The sequence below is a fragment of the Natator depressus genome, chromosome 12 (assembly GCF_965152275.1).
Source record: "Natator depressus isolate rNatDep1 chromosome 12, rNatDep2.hap1, whole genome shotgun sequence".
Lineage (NCBI taxonomy): Eukaryota > Metazoa > Chordata > Testudines > Cheloniidae > Natator > Natator depressus.
Window position 1 is genome coordinate 38668700 of NC_134245.1, and position 17145 is coordinate 38685844.

The 17145-nt window shown below is 48.1% G+C and overlaps 1 protein-coding gene across 2 annotated transcripts in view; it reads left to right on the forward strand.

Annotated features, from left to right (window-relative positions):
- The first annotated feature begins 1365 nt into the window (after positions 1-1365).
- ZFPM1 (zinc finger protein, FOG family member 1) overlaps positions 1366-17145 on the forward strand; it is a 114801-nt gene continuing 99021 nt past the window's right edge. For both annotated transcript variants that reach the window (XM_074969204.1, XM_074969205.1), the window contains exon 1: positions 1366-1512. In XM_074969204.1, the coding sequence (XP_074825305.1) occupies positions 1473-1512 (40 nt within the window). In that variant the 5' untranslated portion in view covers positions 1366-1472. The remainder of the gene's footprint in view (positions 1513-17145) is intronic.

The following is a 17145-nucleotide window of genomic DNA, read 5'->3' on the forward strand; positions in this document are numbered from 1 at the left end:
GGAGATAGATGATGTATGTATGTTGTAACCAGAGAGGTAGCAAAAGAGAAAGTATTGAGTGGTGCATAGGCCATAATGATGAAATCAAGGGATTAGGTCCAAGAAGTGTTGCCGGCTTCCCATATCAGAACCACAGGTTCTCTGATACTCCCCTTTTGACTTCCCTTTTCCTCTGTTGGAATGCTGGACTAAGCAAAACGAGTGCAGTTCTCCATCACTATAACCTGTTAGCAGCCCACGCCTGAGTGCAGCACCCTTTAGTCTTGTTTTGGTTCTCACTTTACAGTATAAGCAGAAAAGGTGGGGTCCAGTGGACCGGGATCCAAGAACTGCTGCGTTCTTATCCCAGCGTTGACCCTGACTTTCTCTATGGGCTTGGGCAAACCACTTCACTTTTCTATGCCTCAGTTTCCCCACTGGTGAAAAACGATACGGACCTACCTCATGGCAGGGTTATTAGGTTTGTCGTGAAGTGCTCTAGAGGTGAAAAGCTAAGCAAATAATTGTTTTATGCAGCCCACCGGAGTGCTAGGTGCATCAGAGAGGACAAAGATAGACATAGGTGTAAATAGCTTCTGGGTTCTGGGCCTATCTCCCGTTGACGTAAATGGAATCTGGGCCACAGGACTTACTGCAAAGAATTGACAATCCAAATATTAGATGAGGGACGAGGATGAGCCCGGGAGAGGGGACAGGGAGAGAGGAGAGGGGTTATAACAAGATGGGGGGATTTATTTATTCTTTTGTGTACAGAAATAAGGAAACTCACTCAGCTGGTGCCAATTACTTCAGGCATCCCAGACTACCTCACCCTTGCTGTTAAACTCCCCTGTCATTGATGAAGGGGGGAACACCCCGAAACTCCCCTCCCCAGCCCCCCAACATTCCCCTGCCGGGGGCACCCGCGGCTTCCTAGCCTAGGAACCCAACCCGCTTTCTCGCAGGGCTCAGACTTGCCCTGCTCCGCCACCCCTCCGCCCGTTTCTCCCGGCTCCGCTCCGCTGGCGCATCCCCGCAGCTCCGGCCCCAGGACTCCCCCTTTGCCTCGCCCCAGAGCCCGCCCCCGCCGCGCCGCGCCGTGTCCGCCTCATCCGGTGGGCGCGGCCAGCGGGAGGGCGGCGGCCTATGGGCGGCCGCCGTTCCGAGCGGCCGGGGAAAGCCCCGCCCCGAATGGAACGTTCAGCGGGTTTGATACATTTCAGGTTCCATTGAGAAAAATCCGAGTCGGACCCTAGTGGCCGCCGGCGGGAGCCCGGGTCCCCCCCCCCCTCCCAGCCCGCGGGACGGTGCCGCGCCGCAAGCTGGGAGCCCGGGGCCCGTCTCCCCGCGCCGGGGCTCCGAACCCCCCCGCCCCAGCCCTGGGAGCGCCTGGCGGGCATGAGAGCCGGGTGCCTGCCGCCCTCCCGAGTTGCCATCGACCTGCCGCCGTCCGAGCAGCCGGAGGAGGGACCGGGCGCGCTGACTGCCGAGCAATGTCCAGGAGGAAACAGAGCAACCCCAGGCAGATCAAACGTGAGTGCCAAACTTTGCGCCCTCCCCTCCGCAGGGAGAGGGAGCCTGAGTCCCAGCGCCCTGCCCCCCGCCCGCCCGCCCGGCTTGTGCCCCTGGGTCGCCCCTTCCCCTCCCGCCCAGTCACCAGCTGTTAGTGTCCCTGGGTCGCCTCTCCCCCCAGTCACCAGCTGTCAGTACACCCGGATCCTTCCCAATCCCTGGCAAAGGGAATCCTAGTCCAGAGTCGCCCCCCCCCCCCCGCCGCCGCCACTCCTAGCACCAGCTGTTACTGCCCGCGGAGCTCTCTTCCCACCGCTGGTCTGTTTCCCAGCTACAGTCAGTCCAGACTCTCTCCCTCCTGCACGGACAGTGCCCCTGATCCGCTTCCCTGGGCAAAGGGAGCCTGTCCTCCTCCTGCCCCGTGCAGAGCGGGCGGGGGCTGTGTTTGGGGTCGTTAAACCACGAGATTTCCAAGCCTCTGACAAGCGGAGCGGCTACAGCCCGGACAGTCAGGAGGCGAATTTAGGAGAGGCAGCTCCGGGGTGGCTGGTCCCTAGTGCGTCTCGCAGGCAGCTGCTCGGGTCTTGTGTTTGTCACTTTCCTCCCCTCCCCTGGTGCATTTTCTGGGCGTCCTGCGTTCTCCACATCACCTCTTGCCTCCCCTCCGTGGGTTCTGTTGGGGTGCTGCGGGGCTGGCTGCTTGCACCGGGACCTGTAATCTAATATCCACACAGGGCAGAGCTGTAGTGTGTGTGTGTGTGCGTGCGTGCGTGCGTGTGCTGGCACTGCACGGTCCAATTAGGCTGCTCAGGATTTCTGCATGTGGCTGCAGAAGTTTGTGTCCGGCTTGCCTATTTATTTTCTTTCAGTGCTCCCCCCCCCTTCTCCTTCCCCTCTCTCTCCTTCCACAGAGATGTTTCAGCCTGATACAGCCTCCTCCGATCAGAGCTGAGATAAAGCTTTAACATATTCCATTCAGCAAGTCCCATCCTGATAAGATCGCTCTGTCGGGACGGTCTGAAATTGTGATCTTATCTATGTTTGACTCCCATCCATGGCATTAAAAAAGCCTCATCCAGGGGGACTTTTGAAAAACGTGATGCAAAGTGTTTGGAGATCTTTAAGTGGGATCATCTTATCTCAGATCTGCTCACTGTGCTGTGCATATTGCTTTTTAAAAACTCCTTTGCAGACCTTGTAACCAACATGTGCCCTGGTTATTGCCCCCTCCCCGGTCCCTTTTATTGTGGGGAGCTCCTGTCCATCCCACCTCACTCTGCAAGCACACTAAGATTTGGGAGAACTGATAAAGTGTTGTGATAAAAGCCCGGTAGAGACTGCCATTGGATTACTTTGTTTTTCTGGCTCTGTCCAAGTTTCCCCTGGCTGATGCTAATGCCTCTGGATTATCATTCTTTCCGTGATCCCAATTGATCAACCAAGGAAAATCTGATTTCAGGTCTGGCAAAGATGAAAGAGATTATTGTTGCGTATTCTTGGGAAGTTCTGTAGACTGCTGGAACTCTTCCAGTGACTGGTTTAGCAACGTTTTTCTTTTCTCCTGATCTCAACTGGTGATAAAGCAGAGATGTTGGGGATAAAATTGGCCACCATGCGATAATATTGCTTTATCTTGCTTTTGAAATAATTGCAATACTGCATTGCATCTACCTGTTTGCCTGCCTGGGGTGATTCTGCTGATAAGGCTGAACCAGACCTTTACAGCTTGGGAAGTTAAAAATAGTTACTTTCAACTTCTGTCTGCCTTTTACAAAAAAAGTTTCATCCAACTTCTGCTGCTTTCTTTTTGCAGTGTCATGGCAAACATTGCTGGTCAAGAAATATCACCTTCTTGGTGGCACTGAGCAAATGGCTGGGCTCCTATGTAACCGTCCCATCTTAATTAGCTGAAGTGACTCTAGAAGCTGGTGGCAGCATCTCTGCATTGAACACTCAGCTGCTGAAATAACAATGCTGATCTTTTTCTTGATAAGTATTTCAGTGTGTGGGATCCGCACTCGTTTGTGACAGGAAGTGAGTGCCCTTCAGGTCTGCCAAGGCTCCACTGAGGAGGGTACATATTAATAGCACGCAAATTTGTCCTCCAGCATAGATCTGTTGCCAGACTTTATTTTAAACTTTCCATCCAGTTTGTCTGCATGAGTTGTTAGGTCTCGGTGAACCACTGTTGTGCATTTGTTCTCAGCTCCTTCCTTGTCACCTCTGCAAGACGTACTCTGCTTAATAAAGGAGTAAAAGGTGATCTTGAGATGGATTGTGATGTTTGCCAGGATGGGCAGCATTCTGAATGCATTAGCTGTACTGAAGGCTGCTCTATCTCCTTCCTCTTCTGCTTTCTTCAGAGATATGAAGAAATGATAAAGTGGGAGGCTGATCTCAGGCTGATGGTGATGGCCAAAACTGATTAAAAGCTGAAAGCTTGGAACCCTTCCTGTATGTGTCAACATGAAAACAGTCATTAGAGATATATAGTGCTGCGAGAGCGGCTTTCTGCTGTCTGTACTGCACTCTCCTGAGAAGGGAAAAGTGGGCATGAATCAGGGGTCTGGTAACTATACTCCTATAATGTACAAACGGGACCTGTTTCCATAAAGTCTATACTTACATCGTCTCAGCTGAAGCATTAAAACCTCCCCAGATTCTTATCTGCTTATTTTATTTTTCCTCTGTGCTTCTCTGTTCTGCTTTTTTCAGCTTGATGTGAAATGCAGATAGCTCAGAAGGGAGATCTCGGGGAGCGCATGTGATTGCCAAAAGTGATAAGACAAAGATCAGATGCTGGACTATATTTAACGAACTGTTGTTTTTTTTTTAATGCTGAATGCTTTTTAATTTAACAAGCTCCTTAAATCCTAAAATGCAAACAACTGGGCCCTGGGCCTGCCAGTCCAGAGTTGACAGGAAGGGCCAAAATACTACAACCCCTTGGCTTGCAGCAGAACGTTTGGGGAAGGGCGAGCTAGTGGCATGCACCCTGTGAAGCATCAGTTAGAATTGCTCTACAAGGGGCATTAGAGAAAGGTGCTAGCAATGTCTGCTTTCGTTATTCCCCATGGTAGTTTTGGCCTGGCTTATGCTTAGCTTTTTTTAATGCCTTAACTCCACATGTCATCTGATTGTAACTAGGCACTGATGGTCATTCAGATAGTTGATGACAATGCCCGGTGCATTATATATTTAATTTGATAGAGAATCCTTCTGTTGAGTGCTGCTTGAGTTGCTGGCCCTCTGTGCCTGTCACTGCTCGATTTTGGGGTGGGTGGCAACAGATCAGGTAATTAATCTGATTCCATTAGTGATGAAGGCTGTATTTGTCTCCCTCCCCCGCCATCAGTATTTATCAAAGGCTATGAAAATACAGCAAGCTCAGATGCAGCTGCCTGCTTGCTCTTTTCTGTGTGTCTTTTGTTCTGCTGTTAGATAGATGTGAATGGCTGATAAGAAGCAGGGAGCTGATCTCAAACCTAGATAGCCTGTTACATTTATTAACTTCAAACATGGGAGTGTGGGCACATGTATAAAATGAGTGAACCTTCTGGCAGCTGCATGTTCATGTAGTTACAGTTCTGGCTTTTTAGATGAGGGAAATTGATAAACAAGGAGATTGATCTCATGTTGCTGATGTGGCTGTGTGTGTCTCTTTATTACATATATATATATATATATATTTTTTTTTTTTTACATTAACTTGAAGTGAAAATTCTCACAGTAGTTGCATGGGCCTGCCTGTTTTTTCCCTTTCTGGGTTTGCTCTCAGCTACGGTAGATCTGAATTCCTGATAAGTTCTGGGGCCTGATCTCCATACTGATAAAGATTGCCAAGTGAGATAAGGGCTTCTTATCTCTACCAACCAGACTGGAGCAGGATTCGCTACAATAACAAACACTGAAAAGAGAAGGCGAAAGGGCTCCAACAATTTGTTCCATTGCAAATATGATTAAGGCAGGCCTTTTAATTATCTGATTGGAGTGGGGGAGGGAGGGCGGCCTGCATTTACACTTATTTTTTTCCACACAAGCACTCCATAAAATAAGTTTAATTTAGAAGATTTCTCTTTGGTGTCTTTTATAAGTTACAGATGTTGCATGAGTTTGAAGAAGGCTGACTTACTTTTTCTTTTTGATCACTATCTCCCAGGCTGCTACGTGTAGCAAAAATGTTAAAAGGGGAAAAAAATAGAGCACAATCATATATATTTTTGTGGATATTCTTTAATTGCTAATAGATGGTGCCAGATAGCAAGTGTGCTCTACATTGTTTAGACTGAGCCTGTTCTGGGCTGAGTGTTTTGTGTGTGTGTTTCATTTGTTTGGCCTAGATATCTTTATAATTCATGAGCCTGATTCTGCAGACCCTTACGCAAGTAAGGAACGATGCAAGTAGCTCTACTGACTTCAGTGGGATACGAATAAGAGCTCAACCGGTGAGTAAAGCTTGTGGAATTGGGCCCCGATCAGAACTCTATTAGTGGTGGAAAGTGGTGTGATCTGGTGGGGTTTTTTTATTTGATGGGGGAGCATTGGTGTATGGAGAATAAGGGCCTTCTTTACTCATAAGGGTCCCTGTGGCCCCAGATAAGTTACCCTGCTGAAGTGGGTGTGAGTACTGGAACAGGAGTGGGCTCTTACACACAATAGCCTTGACAGTAGTCCTTCACTTGCATGGGGAAAGATTTCTCATAGACTATTAAGGATTACTCCTATGAGCAAGGTTTTATAGGATTGGGCCTTCCCCAATAAACACATTCACATGTACTATAGCTAGTTCTGGAAAATGGAAGCGAACTGCTTGTAATGGTCACAGTAGCCAGACTGGAGTCTAATTTTAGTTCCACTGCTTTAACCCCATGGCTTTTGATCCGCCCGCCCGCCTCTCTTACTCTGTCTGTTTGTTTTCTGACTGAGCTAGTGTGTTCAGTAATATGCAAGTGGCTAATACCCCCAGTTTTTGTGCTTCTCTGACGCTTTGACACTTCTAAGCCATTCTGGTAGCCCCAATTAGCAAGGCATTGTGTGACTAATGCAGGGGACGCCTGGGTTCTTCCCCCACTCTGCCCCGGTTCGCTGTATGATCTTGGGTAAATTGCTTTTCCTCTGTGCCTTGTTTTCCCCTGTTTACAAATGGGGCAAATCAAACCCAATCGCCCTGGCAGCTTTTGTGAGGCTTACTGAATGCTTGCAAAGCATTCTGGGACCCTCTGCTGGGTATTATGTAAGTAGCATTACTTCGTTTACAGTGTGTAACTGAGTGTAAAGGCTAAAAATGGCCACTGGCGTACATGAAAACTGTCCTCCGTGAATTCTTTGATTACTGTTAGGTAATGGAAGCCCCCCTCCCATCTTGTTTTCTTTGTCTCCCCCATCAAATAACTCTGGGCCAGGACTTCAGTTGGTGTGAATCAGCATCACACCACTGAAGTCAATGACGCTGAGCTGATCTATACCAGCTGAGGCGTGTGCAGGAGGTGCTAGGGCCCTTGTCTGTGAAACAGCAATACTCTGCCCTCTCCTGTAACTCCTCTTCTCCAGGGACCTTGAGGCTTTGTTTGTGCCACTTGCTTCATGGCTGCCGGGGGAGGTGAGTAGGCCGTGGTGTGATGTGTGACCTGGAACACCGCAAGTCAGAGGCACCATTGCTAACAGAACCCAGGCGCCCTGCCGTTGCCACGAGACCTCCATGCCATGCTGTGCCTGTAATCCCTGCCTTCCCTTGAGATTGCACACCCGTCCCTGCCAGTCCGTCCAAAATGCAGCCAGGAAACCTCCCTTTCTCTGCGGCGTCGAAGTTCACTCTTCGCCCTCCTCCCTCAGACCCATCTGAACCCCTCTGTTGTTCCGTCACTCTGAGCTGCCTCTGCTTCCCGGTGATGCCAGCCCCATGGACTGCTCCCACAGGTGGGTCTCCCCCTTCTTTCATGCCAGCCCCGCCCCCCGTGTGTCAATCCCTTTTGTGCCCCTGCAGGAAGTGACCCAATAGCCGGTGGGGAGCGATTTTCCAAAGGCGCTCAGCGCTGGCCTCGCTCGGCTCCTCGTGTGGGTAAAACCCCGGCTGGCCGCAGTGGGAGCGGCACGAGGCGATGCGCGCTCCTGGAAAATCCCACCCCTGCTAGCTTCGAGTAAAGACAACGCACATGACAGAACCTCTTCGTCTTGCCTGCGCCTGAACGGGGAACTCCATAGCTCCCATTGCTGTTCCTCTTGCCCGCCAGTCGTCCCCCTGTGCCTGGAACTTGGGCTGTTCGTGTACAGAGCAGAGGCTGCCTCTGTAATGCGGCCTGTAGCACCCTCCATCTAATTATTCTTCTCTCCACACACAACTTGGTGCGTCTCAGTGCAGATCATCCCTTCACCGTCTCCCCCCCGGGCCTTGTTGCCGCCTGGGGAAGAGGGTGGTAAAAAGAGGTTTAAAGGGGAGGAAGGCCTGGACCGGATCGCCATGTCCTTGACTACACAACTAACCTGCCATTTCTGTGGCAGCAAGACGGTCCCAGTGCCGTTGATGGCACCTGTCAGACCCCTGAACGCTACGACCCATCTGCCCGGAAAAGAATCGTCCTTGTGAAAACCATCGGCGGGAAATAGCCACCGATGAATCTATTCCACCTCCTGCTTTTCTCACCCTGCCTGCATGCCCCCTCCGTCCTAGAGTACCAAGTGCCAGCGCAGGCTCTTCTCTCAAATTCCCCCCTCATGTCTTCCGCAGGAACTCGCCACCCTTGGTAACCTGCCGTTGCCCATTTGTGATATTAAAAGGCATGAGGGAGGGTGGCCTTGTGGTTAAGCTAGTGGACTGGGACTTGAGGGGTCTGGATTCAAATTCCCTGTTCTGCCACAGATTCCTTGTGTGATGTTGAGCAAATCTTTAGTCTCCCTGCACATCCCTTCTCCATCTATAATAGGGGGGATGCTAATCCAGCCTTCGATTGCAAACTCTCCAGAACAAGGACTGTGTGTGTGCGTATGTATACCCATAGTGTCCAGCATCAGCAGACTTTGATTTCTCTTTGAACCCTTTAGGTGCTGTAAAACAAACCCACCAATGACAGGGAGCATTTCCCTCCACGTTTCTTGGAGTGTTTTATGTTCATCTGCCCAGAATATCTACTCCTCTAGCCAGGTGGTATCTTTCCATCTCCGACAGCTCGTGTGCTGCAGATCACACTGATCCATCAGAACATGTCCCCCTAGTCTCCTTGCTGGGTTGCTCCACTGCCACGTTTTATGAATGGATTTTTTCCTAGGGCTCTCAAGCGATTAAAAAAATTTTAAATAATAATAGAATACCATTTGTTTCAATATTTTTTTGTGTTTTCCACATTTTCAAATATATGGATTTCAGTTACAACATGGAATACAAGGTGTACAGTGCTCACTCTATTTATTTTTAGTACAAATATTTGCACTGTAAAAAACAAAAGAAATTGTATTTTTCAATTCACCTAATACAAGTACTGTAGTGCAATCTTTTTATCATGAAAGTTGAACTTACAAATGTAGAATTTTGTACAAAAAATAACTGCATTCAAAAATAAAACAATGTAAAACTTTAGAGCCTGCAAGTCCACTCAGTCCTACTTCTTGTTCAGCCAATCGCTCAGACAAACAAGTTTGTTTACATTTGCAGGAAATAATGCTGCCCGCTTCTTGTTCACAAGGTCACCTGAAAGTGAGAACAGGTGTTATCATGGCACTGTTGTAGCTGATGTCGCAAGATATTTACATGCCAGTTGCATTAAAGATTCATATGGCCCTTCAACCACCATTCCAGGGTACATGCGTCCATGCTGATGACGGGTTCTGCTTGATAACAATCCAAAGCAGAGATGACTGACGCATGTTCATTTTTATTATCTGAGTCAAATGCCACCAGCAGAAGGTTGATTTTCTTTTTTGGTGGTTTAGGTTCTGGAGTTTCTGCATTGGAGTGTTGCTCTTTTAAGGCTTCTGAAAGCATGCTCCATACCTCGTCCCTCTCAGATTTTGGAAGGCGTTTCAGATTCTTAAACCTTGGGTCGGCTGCTGTAGCTATCTTTAGAAATCTCATATTGGTACCTTCTTTGTGTTTTGTCAAATCTGCAGCGAAAGTGTTCTTAAAATGAACAACGTGCTGGGTCATCATCCGAGACTGCTATAACATGAAATACATGGCAGAATGTGGGTAAAACAGAGCAGGGGACATATAATTCTCCCCCAAGGAGTTTAGTCACAAATTTAATTAACACATGAATTTTTAACTAGCGTCATCAGCATGGAAGCATGTCCTCTGGAATGGTGGCCAAAGCATGAAGGTGCATATGAATATTTAGCATATCTGGCACGTAAATAAATACCTTGTAATGCTGGCTACAAAAGTCCCATGCAAATGCCTGTTCTCACTTTCTGGTGACATAAATAAGAAGAGGGCAGCATTTTCTCCCGTAAATCGGCTGAACGTGAAGTAGGACTGAGTGGACTTGTGGGCTCTAAAGTTTTATTGTTTTGTTTTTGAGTGCAGTTATGTAACCCAAAATCTACATTTGTAAGTTACACTTTCATGATAAAGAGATGGCACTAGAATATTTGTATGAGGTGAATCGAAAAATACTTCTTCTTTTATCATTTTTACAGTGCAAATATTTATCATCAAAAATAATAATATAAAGTGAGCACTGTACACTTTGTATTCTGTGTTGTAACTGAAATCCATATATTTGAAAATGTAGGAAAACATCCAAAAATATTTAATAAATTTCAATTGGTATTCTATTGTTTAACTGTGCGATTGAAACTGCCATTAATTGTGGTTAATTTTCGTGTGTTAATCAAGTGATTAACTGCGATTAATCGACAGCCCTAATTTTTTCCCATTGGCACCAATGCAAGTTCGCAGCCTGTGTTGGGCCTTTTGGTTTTACGCACTGCCCCGCTCATGGTGCTCGGCACGGCCTGTCCGGGATGTCTCTGTCTGAAGAGGAAATATTCTCCTCCGCTTGAACAAATTAATAAAATTGGCAATGGCTTAGTTCGGCCTAAGAAGCCACTAGAGTAACTCGGGAGCATTGCAGACCAGGTGTTGGACTCTCCTCCTCTCTTAACTTCACCGTTATATCAGTGATGTGCCTCTGTTATGCCCCTCCGGTGTTTACTTAGTTACACTGAAACGGGAAGAAAGTGACTGCAATTGGGCACAGCCCATTTCTTCACGCAGGGTTTTGGCCGTGCGGTGCCGGTGGCAGAACCTGTTTTATGGAATGCCAAAGCACGTGTCCTTTTTTGGTTCCGTGGCAGGAGCTCTGCAGGGACGATACAGGAGAGGTGGCATTTCATATAATTTGGCGAGTTAGAGCAGCAGATCTGGCATTTGGCGGCTTCCAGGGCCCATGGGGAGGACGTCTGAACTCCCCTGATGATCACCAGAGGGGTTCTCAAACTATACTCTAGCTCCACCCTACTGCACTGTGCAGCCTTCCACCTCCAGGGCCGGCGGAAGGAGGCCTCTCATTCTCTCACCTGCCCCCTATATCTTTCACGTCCCATAAAGAATTTCTCACTTACTTGTCTTGCATCTAAAGCAGGGGGCCTAAGTGGTGTGACACTGTTAGCAGCTTGCTGGGAGACAGAGAGCTGCGGTGGACTTGTACCTACAAACACACCCAGTGGTGCTTTCCCTCTTAAACCAAATGCCCACAGTCGTAATAGTTGCTTGTCATTTTCTCCCTTGAGAGATCAAGAGAGATCCCTTGTCACTGAGCTCACCAGCCCTTGGCAAGGAGCAATAGTCGGCTTGTGCTCTGGGCGGTTAGACCCCTTAGTCGTGGCAGACTGCCCTCGGGATGAACTGGAGGGCCGCTGCGGGCCAAAATTAAAGGTTCTGTTGCCCCAGATCCAAAGCCCATTGGCATTGCTGGACGAGGCTTTGGTGATATTTCCCCCCAGGACGTTGCAGTCCTGATTATGCAGAGAAGGTAACTTGATGATACAGGCTATCCCTGCTCTCTGCAAAGAGGGCATAAATGGATTAATTCTCCTAACACCCCTGTGAGGTCAGGAATTATAATCCCCATTTGGCACATAGGGACTTGCCCCATTCCATGAAGGCAGTTACTTGCAGAGCTGGGAACAGACCAGAGCTCCCCAGCCTGATGCCTGAGTGCACAGAAGCTAGGCTCGACAAAAATCGAAGCACTAAAATAAGTAAGGGACGAGGGAAATCTGATCCAATTCAGACTGCGTCCGTGCAGGTGGCAGGCAGCCTCTGTTTCGCAGAGCCCCAGCAGATTGTGTATGTGATCCCTGATTGCAAACAAGAACACCATTTAATCACAACTTTGTTTTCTGATTAAATGAAACTTCTGGAGTGGGAAGGGCTCGCAGATAGTCTGGAAGGATAAAACTTCCAGAACCTCAAAAATGGGACTAAATTGGCTAACAAACCTCACTGGAAGAATCAGACTGCTCCTTTTTCTACATGTTGAATGAGGCACTGTTTGGTCAATTTTGGCTTAAAACGTAGGCTTTTTTTAAGCTACAAAATGAAATATAAAGATTATCTACCTGTTGAAAATTTAGGCCCCTTTTAGGCATCATGAATTGGGTACACCAAGTGACTCGTCGCTTCTGAAAACCTTGGTCCTTGGGAAGCTTTGTTTAAAGCTTTTCTACCATGTATGAGAGCCAAATATTACAGCCTGGGGGCTAGTGCCTCAGACTTTGAAACTGAAATTGACTAGAAACTGACGAGTCTGTCTGAATTGTCTATGAGAGGAGAACTGAAAAAGGAAGCAAACAGCATAGATAATGAAAAACAGCAATTTAATGGGGAAACAACATTAGTAGGGAAACTTTGTTGGTTCTCTTCACTGGCCTGATTTAAAACCAAATCAAACTGTTGTCCTTCCCCTGCCCCCACCCCCGCCGCTGCCTTTAAAAAAAAAAAAAAGAAAAAAAGAAAACTGTAAAATTTATTGTGTTTCTTGGAGCTGTTTTCCAAGGGCTTTCCTCTGTGTTGAGGTGTTTTTAGTTATCCAGGCTGCGTGGGAGACCTTGACTCCGAAACCAGTGTTGCCAACTCTCATGATATTTGGTGTGTCATCTTGAAGCCCCAGCTCCTGGAATCCTGTGATCACACAAGCCTCATAGCTTTCGCTTATAAGTTTCTCACCCTTATGGTGGTGGAGGAAAGCTTGAAAATGTGCCCTGGGTGTAACCTGAAGACTCCAAAACCAAGAGGCAATTAAAAAAGACCCCCACGTTTATCACTGTTTTAAAAACAAATGTACTGTGCTTATGGTTTTTGAACACTGGAGACTGACAAGACAGACCTCCTGATTTATATTTCTCTTGAGTTCAAGTGTTTCCGTGGTAATGAAGTTCCGCCTTTGGCTCACTGCAGCAGTAAAGACTCCTCGTTGTTCCTGTAGCAACATGTTTTTTTGGACGGGATGAAATGCTGAAAGGAATGTAACTGTTGACCTTGGGCTGGAATAGGGTTAAGGAGTGTATATGTGAGTCACTTCAGATAACAGCCTTCCCCTGCTTTTTTTTCCTCCAAAATAATTCGTTATCTCCTCGCTCTCACATCAACATATTTCTGTGGCATCTCCCATTCGCCAGTGCATAAAGGAAATGTTTCTCTCATTTGTTAATCTGATACGTTATTTTTTTAATCTTGCATGGCAAGCCCATCGATTGTTGTTTCTTTTTAATTAAAAAAAAAAAAGGGGGTCATCATCCCCCCCCCCCCCAAAGTGAGAATTGCTTTGAGTTATGAATCAAAATTCCTGTAACAAACTGGCTAACGTGTACATGTAGACTGCCCATGACTCGCTGGAATGAGAGCTGGGTCATATACCCCGTACTGCGAATAGAGGTTTTCCTTCACCTAGTGTGGCAGGGGAATGTGTTACTGGAGCAAAAAATTCAGAGCTCTGTCCCCACAGCAGTGACGTTCTTGAGGGTAGCAACAGCCACCAAGATTTATTTAACATTATTATTATTATTTATTTATTATTATTCATTTATTATAACCATGGATTTGCTAAGACCGCAAGTTGCGGGGAACCTGGCTACAGGAGAAACCCTGTCAGCAGGCAGCTTCCTGGATCATCTTGACGCCTTGTGGCATGTGCGCTACCTTTTAGTGGGGAGGTGGGCAGTTAATTCTAAATAAGGGCAGCTTTTCTGCACTGTTTTGGATCTTCAAATCTGTCTTCAGCCAGCTTCTTGCGGTGCACGTTCGGTTCTGATGGCTGGCCAGTGGGCCTGTGTGCCATGGATTTGGTCTTGGTTCAGTTCCCAGTGAGCAAGTTCCTCTCGTAATTCTGCCAACCGCAGCTGAAGCAGCTAACAAGGGGCCCAGTTCAACATCAAGTAGGGGATGTAGGATTGGATGAGTCTCGGCGGCTGAACTCCCCCCTCATCCCAGAGGAGGTCAAAGTTGAGACATGCCGTTGGGGCCTGGAGGAAGGAAGCTCCTGCCCATGCTGTACTTGTCTAATGGGTAAACAGAGCAGGGTTGTAAATCTGGCATCTTTCACTGACACAGAGACCTTAAATTTTCACTCGGGAGGAGAGGTGCTGATGGGGGCCAGTGCAAGCATCCGGGTGGAGTGGTGGCCTGGCATGCACACGCAGTGTTGTCACTCGTGGGTGCTGTTTTGGTGAGTGTACAATCACAAATGGCATGCAGGGATTTCCAGCGAGATCTCCAGCTCATGGCTTGGATGTTTCCCATCCAATTTTGAGGGGTGCAATTTTGAGTCACCATTTGAGCCAAGAAGGCCTCTGGTGATGTGTGCACCTCGAATGAATTCACACTTCTCTCTCTTTCTTTCTGTCCCACCCCTTTACAAATGTTTGTGGAAGTCAGTTTTCATAGGAACCTCTGAGGAAGTCAGGCCCGCCTGTGCTTACACCTGTCCTGTCCTTCTTCTCTTACCCTAGTCTCACTTCTCTCTGTCCCAGGTTCCCAACCTGACTGCTTCCCTCCCTGCCAAGGGCCAGCGAGAACAGCCACGCATTTGGTGACCTCTCCCATCCTTCCGTCCCTTATTCTTTTCTCTTTCAGCGGCAGTTCCCTTCTACTCTTCAGGCTGTAACTCTGCTCTGCTTTATGGCAGCCCTGCTCCATCCTGTTAGGTGCCGTGCAAACACGCAACACCAAAGTGGTCCCTGCCCCGCGGTCTAACGCTGGTCAACAGATCTTGGGCTCTGATGTCAGCCAGGGCTCAGGAGGGCTGTCAAATTGTAGCCCCGTTAGAAAGAAGCTTCCCGTTGCTCTCCTGCCTGTGTGACACTGCCACATGCCGAGGGCCTGCCACTTGGTTAGGCACCTCTGCTCAAGCTGGCTTGCATGAGTTATTAGCAGTCTGACCAGGGTGGACTTTAGATGGAGTCTTTCAGATCTCTCCTTCCAGAAACCAAACCCACACAATCGTGTCTTGCTCACCCGGGCTTGGCTTCCTTGCCCAGTTTACATGGTCTGTTCTGCCTGTAGCCTTTCAACCTGCTCCTCTTTAATTCTGCTTTTGAATTGATTCATCTGGCTTTTTCTTCCCTCCCTCCAGCTCCCCCTTCCCCCCCCCGCTTTTAAAATGTGGAGTTCAGCCGCTTACTCACTTTTCTGTCTCCCAGCTGAGGCCTCTCATGCAGGTTTCAGCTCCTATGATAATGCGGAAAGTTGAACTGGCCCCATTACTGCGTTGAGATGGTTGAATTGATAACAGCTTGATAATGGTGGAGATAGCCCACGCTCAGTAGCCAATAGCTCTCCCTCTTCTCCCATTAACATTCCCCACCACGGATCGGCTGGGAGCTGCCTATCTGCTCTCCATTTCCACTCCTCCACTAGATAAGAATGGAAATACTGACTTCATAGCTCACTGATTAAAGTGTCTGGATTTCTTGATAATACACAGATAAATTATGTTTTTCAAAAAGAAGGTAGGGAAGGGAGTGCAAGGGGAGGGGGGGAAAACCATTCAGTCCATTTTTATTTTTTCTCTTTCTCACTGTGCCCCATGGTTTCTGCTGTGGAAAGCTCCAGCCCTTCCGGAATAGGGTTTTTTCCTGCTAGAATGCATCCCGCCCATCAAAGATTTGCATTTGTGTTTAGATTCCGATGCCATTTAAACACTGGTGCTGTGAAGGGAGGGGAAAGCGGATACTAGTTGGCACCTTTTATTGAGGGGAAAGGCGAGCTCTAGATGCCAGTTTTGCGTGGGTGAGATGGGAAGCCAGGGGCTGATCGTTCTCAAACTGTACAAGGGAACCATTCATACCCCAGGCTCTGTTTGCCACGCAGCCCAGGCAGGACGCTCTGTGTATATTAAATTGTAACTTGAATATGCCTTAGCTATGGCACCTGGGGTCAGGAGCCACTTAAAACCAAGCAACGCACTAAATGCTGGTAGACAGCACAAATAATTCCCTCTGCCCTGACACCACAACTCCCGTTCAGAAGCCTCCCAAGTAGTGACCCATGCTAGGACGAACATGGGCGCAGGAAGAGGTGCCTACGGTAAAGATCCTAACCACAGCGTTAACCCCATTGTCAGCTGTCATGTTTTGGGCCGTTGCTGCTGTATTTTTTTATACTGTAAGGGCATTGTCGGTTGGTCAGTAACCTGACCCTGGTGGCCTGCTTGTGTAAGCAACGCTGCGTGAATAGTGACTATGCAATGTGCGTGTAATATAGATCTTCCGCAGCCCCTGCTGGGTGTGCATGACTCTGATGAATCTAGGCCATTTCCAGCAGGGATTTGTCAAGCCAGAGCTTTGAAGATTTCAAAGCTTTCTGATTCTCTCCTCCGCCCCAATTTCAGTGTAGTCTCTGACCCATCAAGATTCCCCATCAGGGGGGTTTGCCTTTGTAAAGAGATTTTCTTTTTCGTGCACATGGTGTGGGGTGGGGGGAGCAGAAAGAGGAGCTGTCAAGCAGGGAGAATCTCATGAGAAGAATAAGTTGATTTGCCAGCTAAATCCCTGCCCCTTTACCCAGTGGCAATCAAACCTACTTCTGTAGCCATCAAGCTTTCATCCTGGGATCTGGTGGCAGAAAGCGCTTCCCCCAGCTTGCTGCTAAGCTGTGCCATCCCCTTCTCCTTCCAAGGGTGGAAGGGAACTTCCCCGCAGGGAACGAGCATAGGATTCACAGGGAGTCCTTGTCTATGGCTGGCTCTGGGGCTTCCCAGTAGGATCTTCCTCTGAGCCATGTTTAAGATATGCCCAGCAGTGCTACTGGACAGGAAGTGGAAAGCAAAGGATCCAAGTGAAATATCCGAACTGGAATTTGTCTAGAACGCTGGAGCTACCACTATGGGGTGGCAGAGGGTTAGGAATTGTCATGGCCAGTGATAACTAGTTGGAAAGCCCGTGTTTTAGGTGTCATCCGAAATCGGACCCACCAGTAGATGCAGAAGGGGACTGCACGTGCAGAGGCGTTGGTGGCCCAGGGACAGGACACCTGAGTGGAAGCTGTTGTTTCACTATGACCTTGGGAAAATCCCTTAACCCCTCGGTGTCTATCTGAATAGGGATAAGCCGTACAGACCTCTTGCAAAGCACGTTGCAGTCAGCAGATGAAGCATTACGTGAGTATAAAAAACACCCACGTGGACTCAGGAGATAGTGACCCATTCTGAAACTCCATCAGTA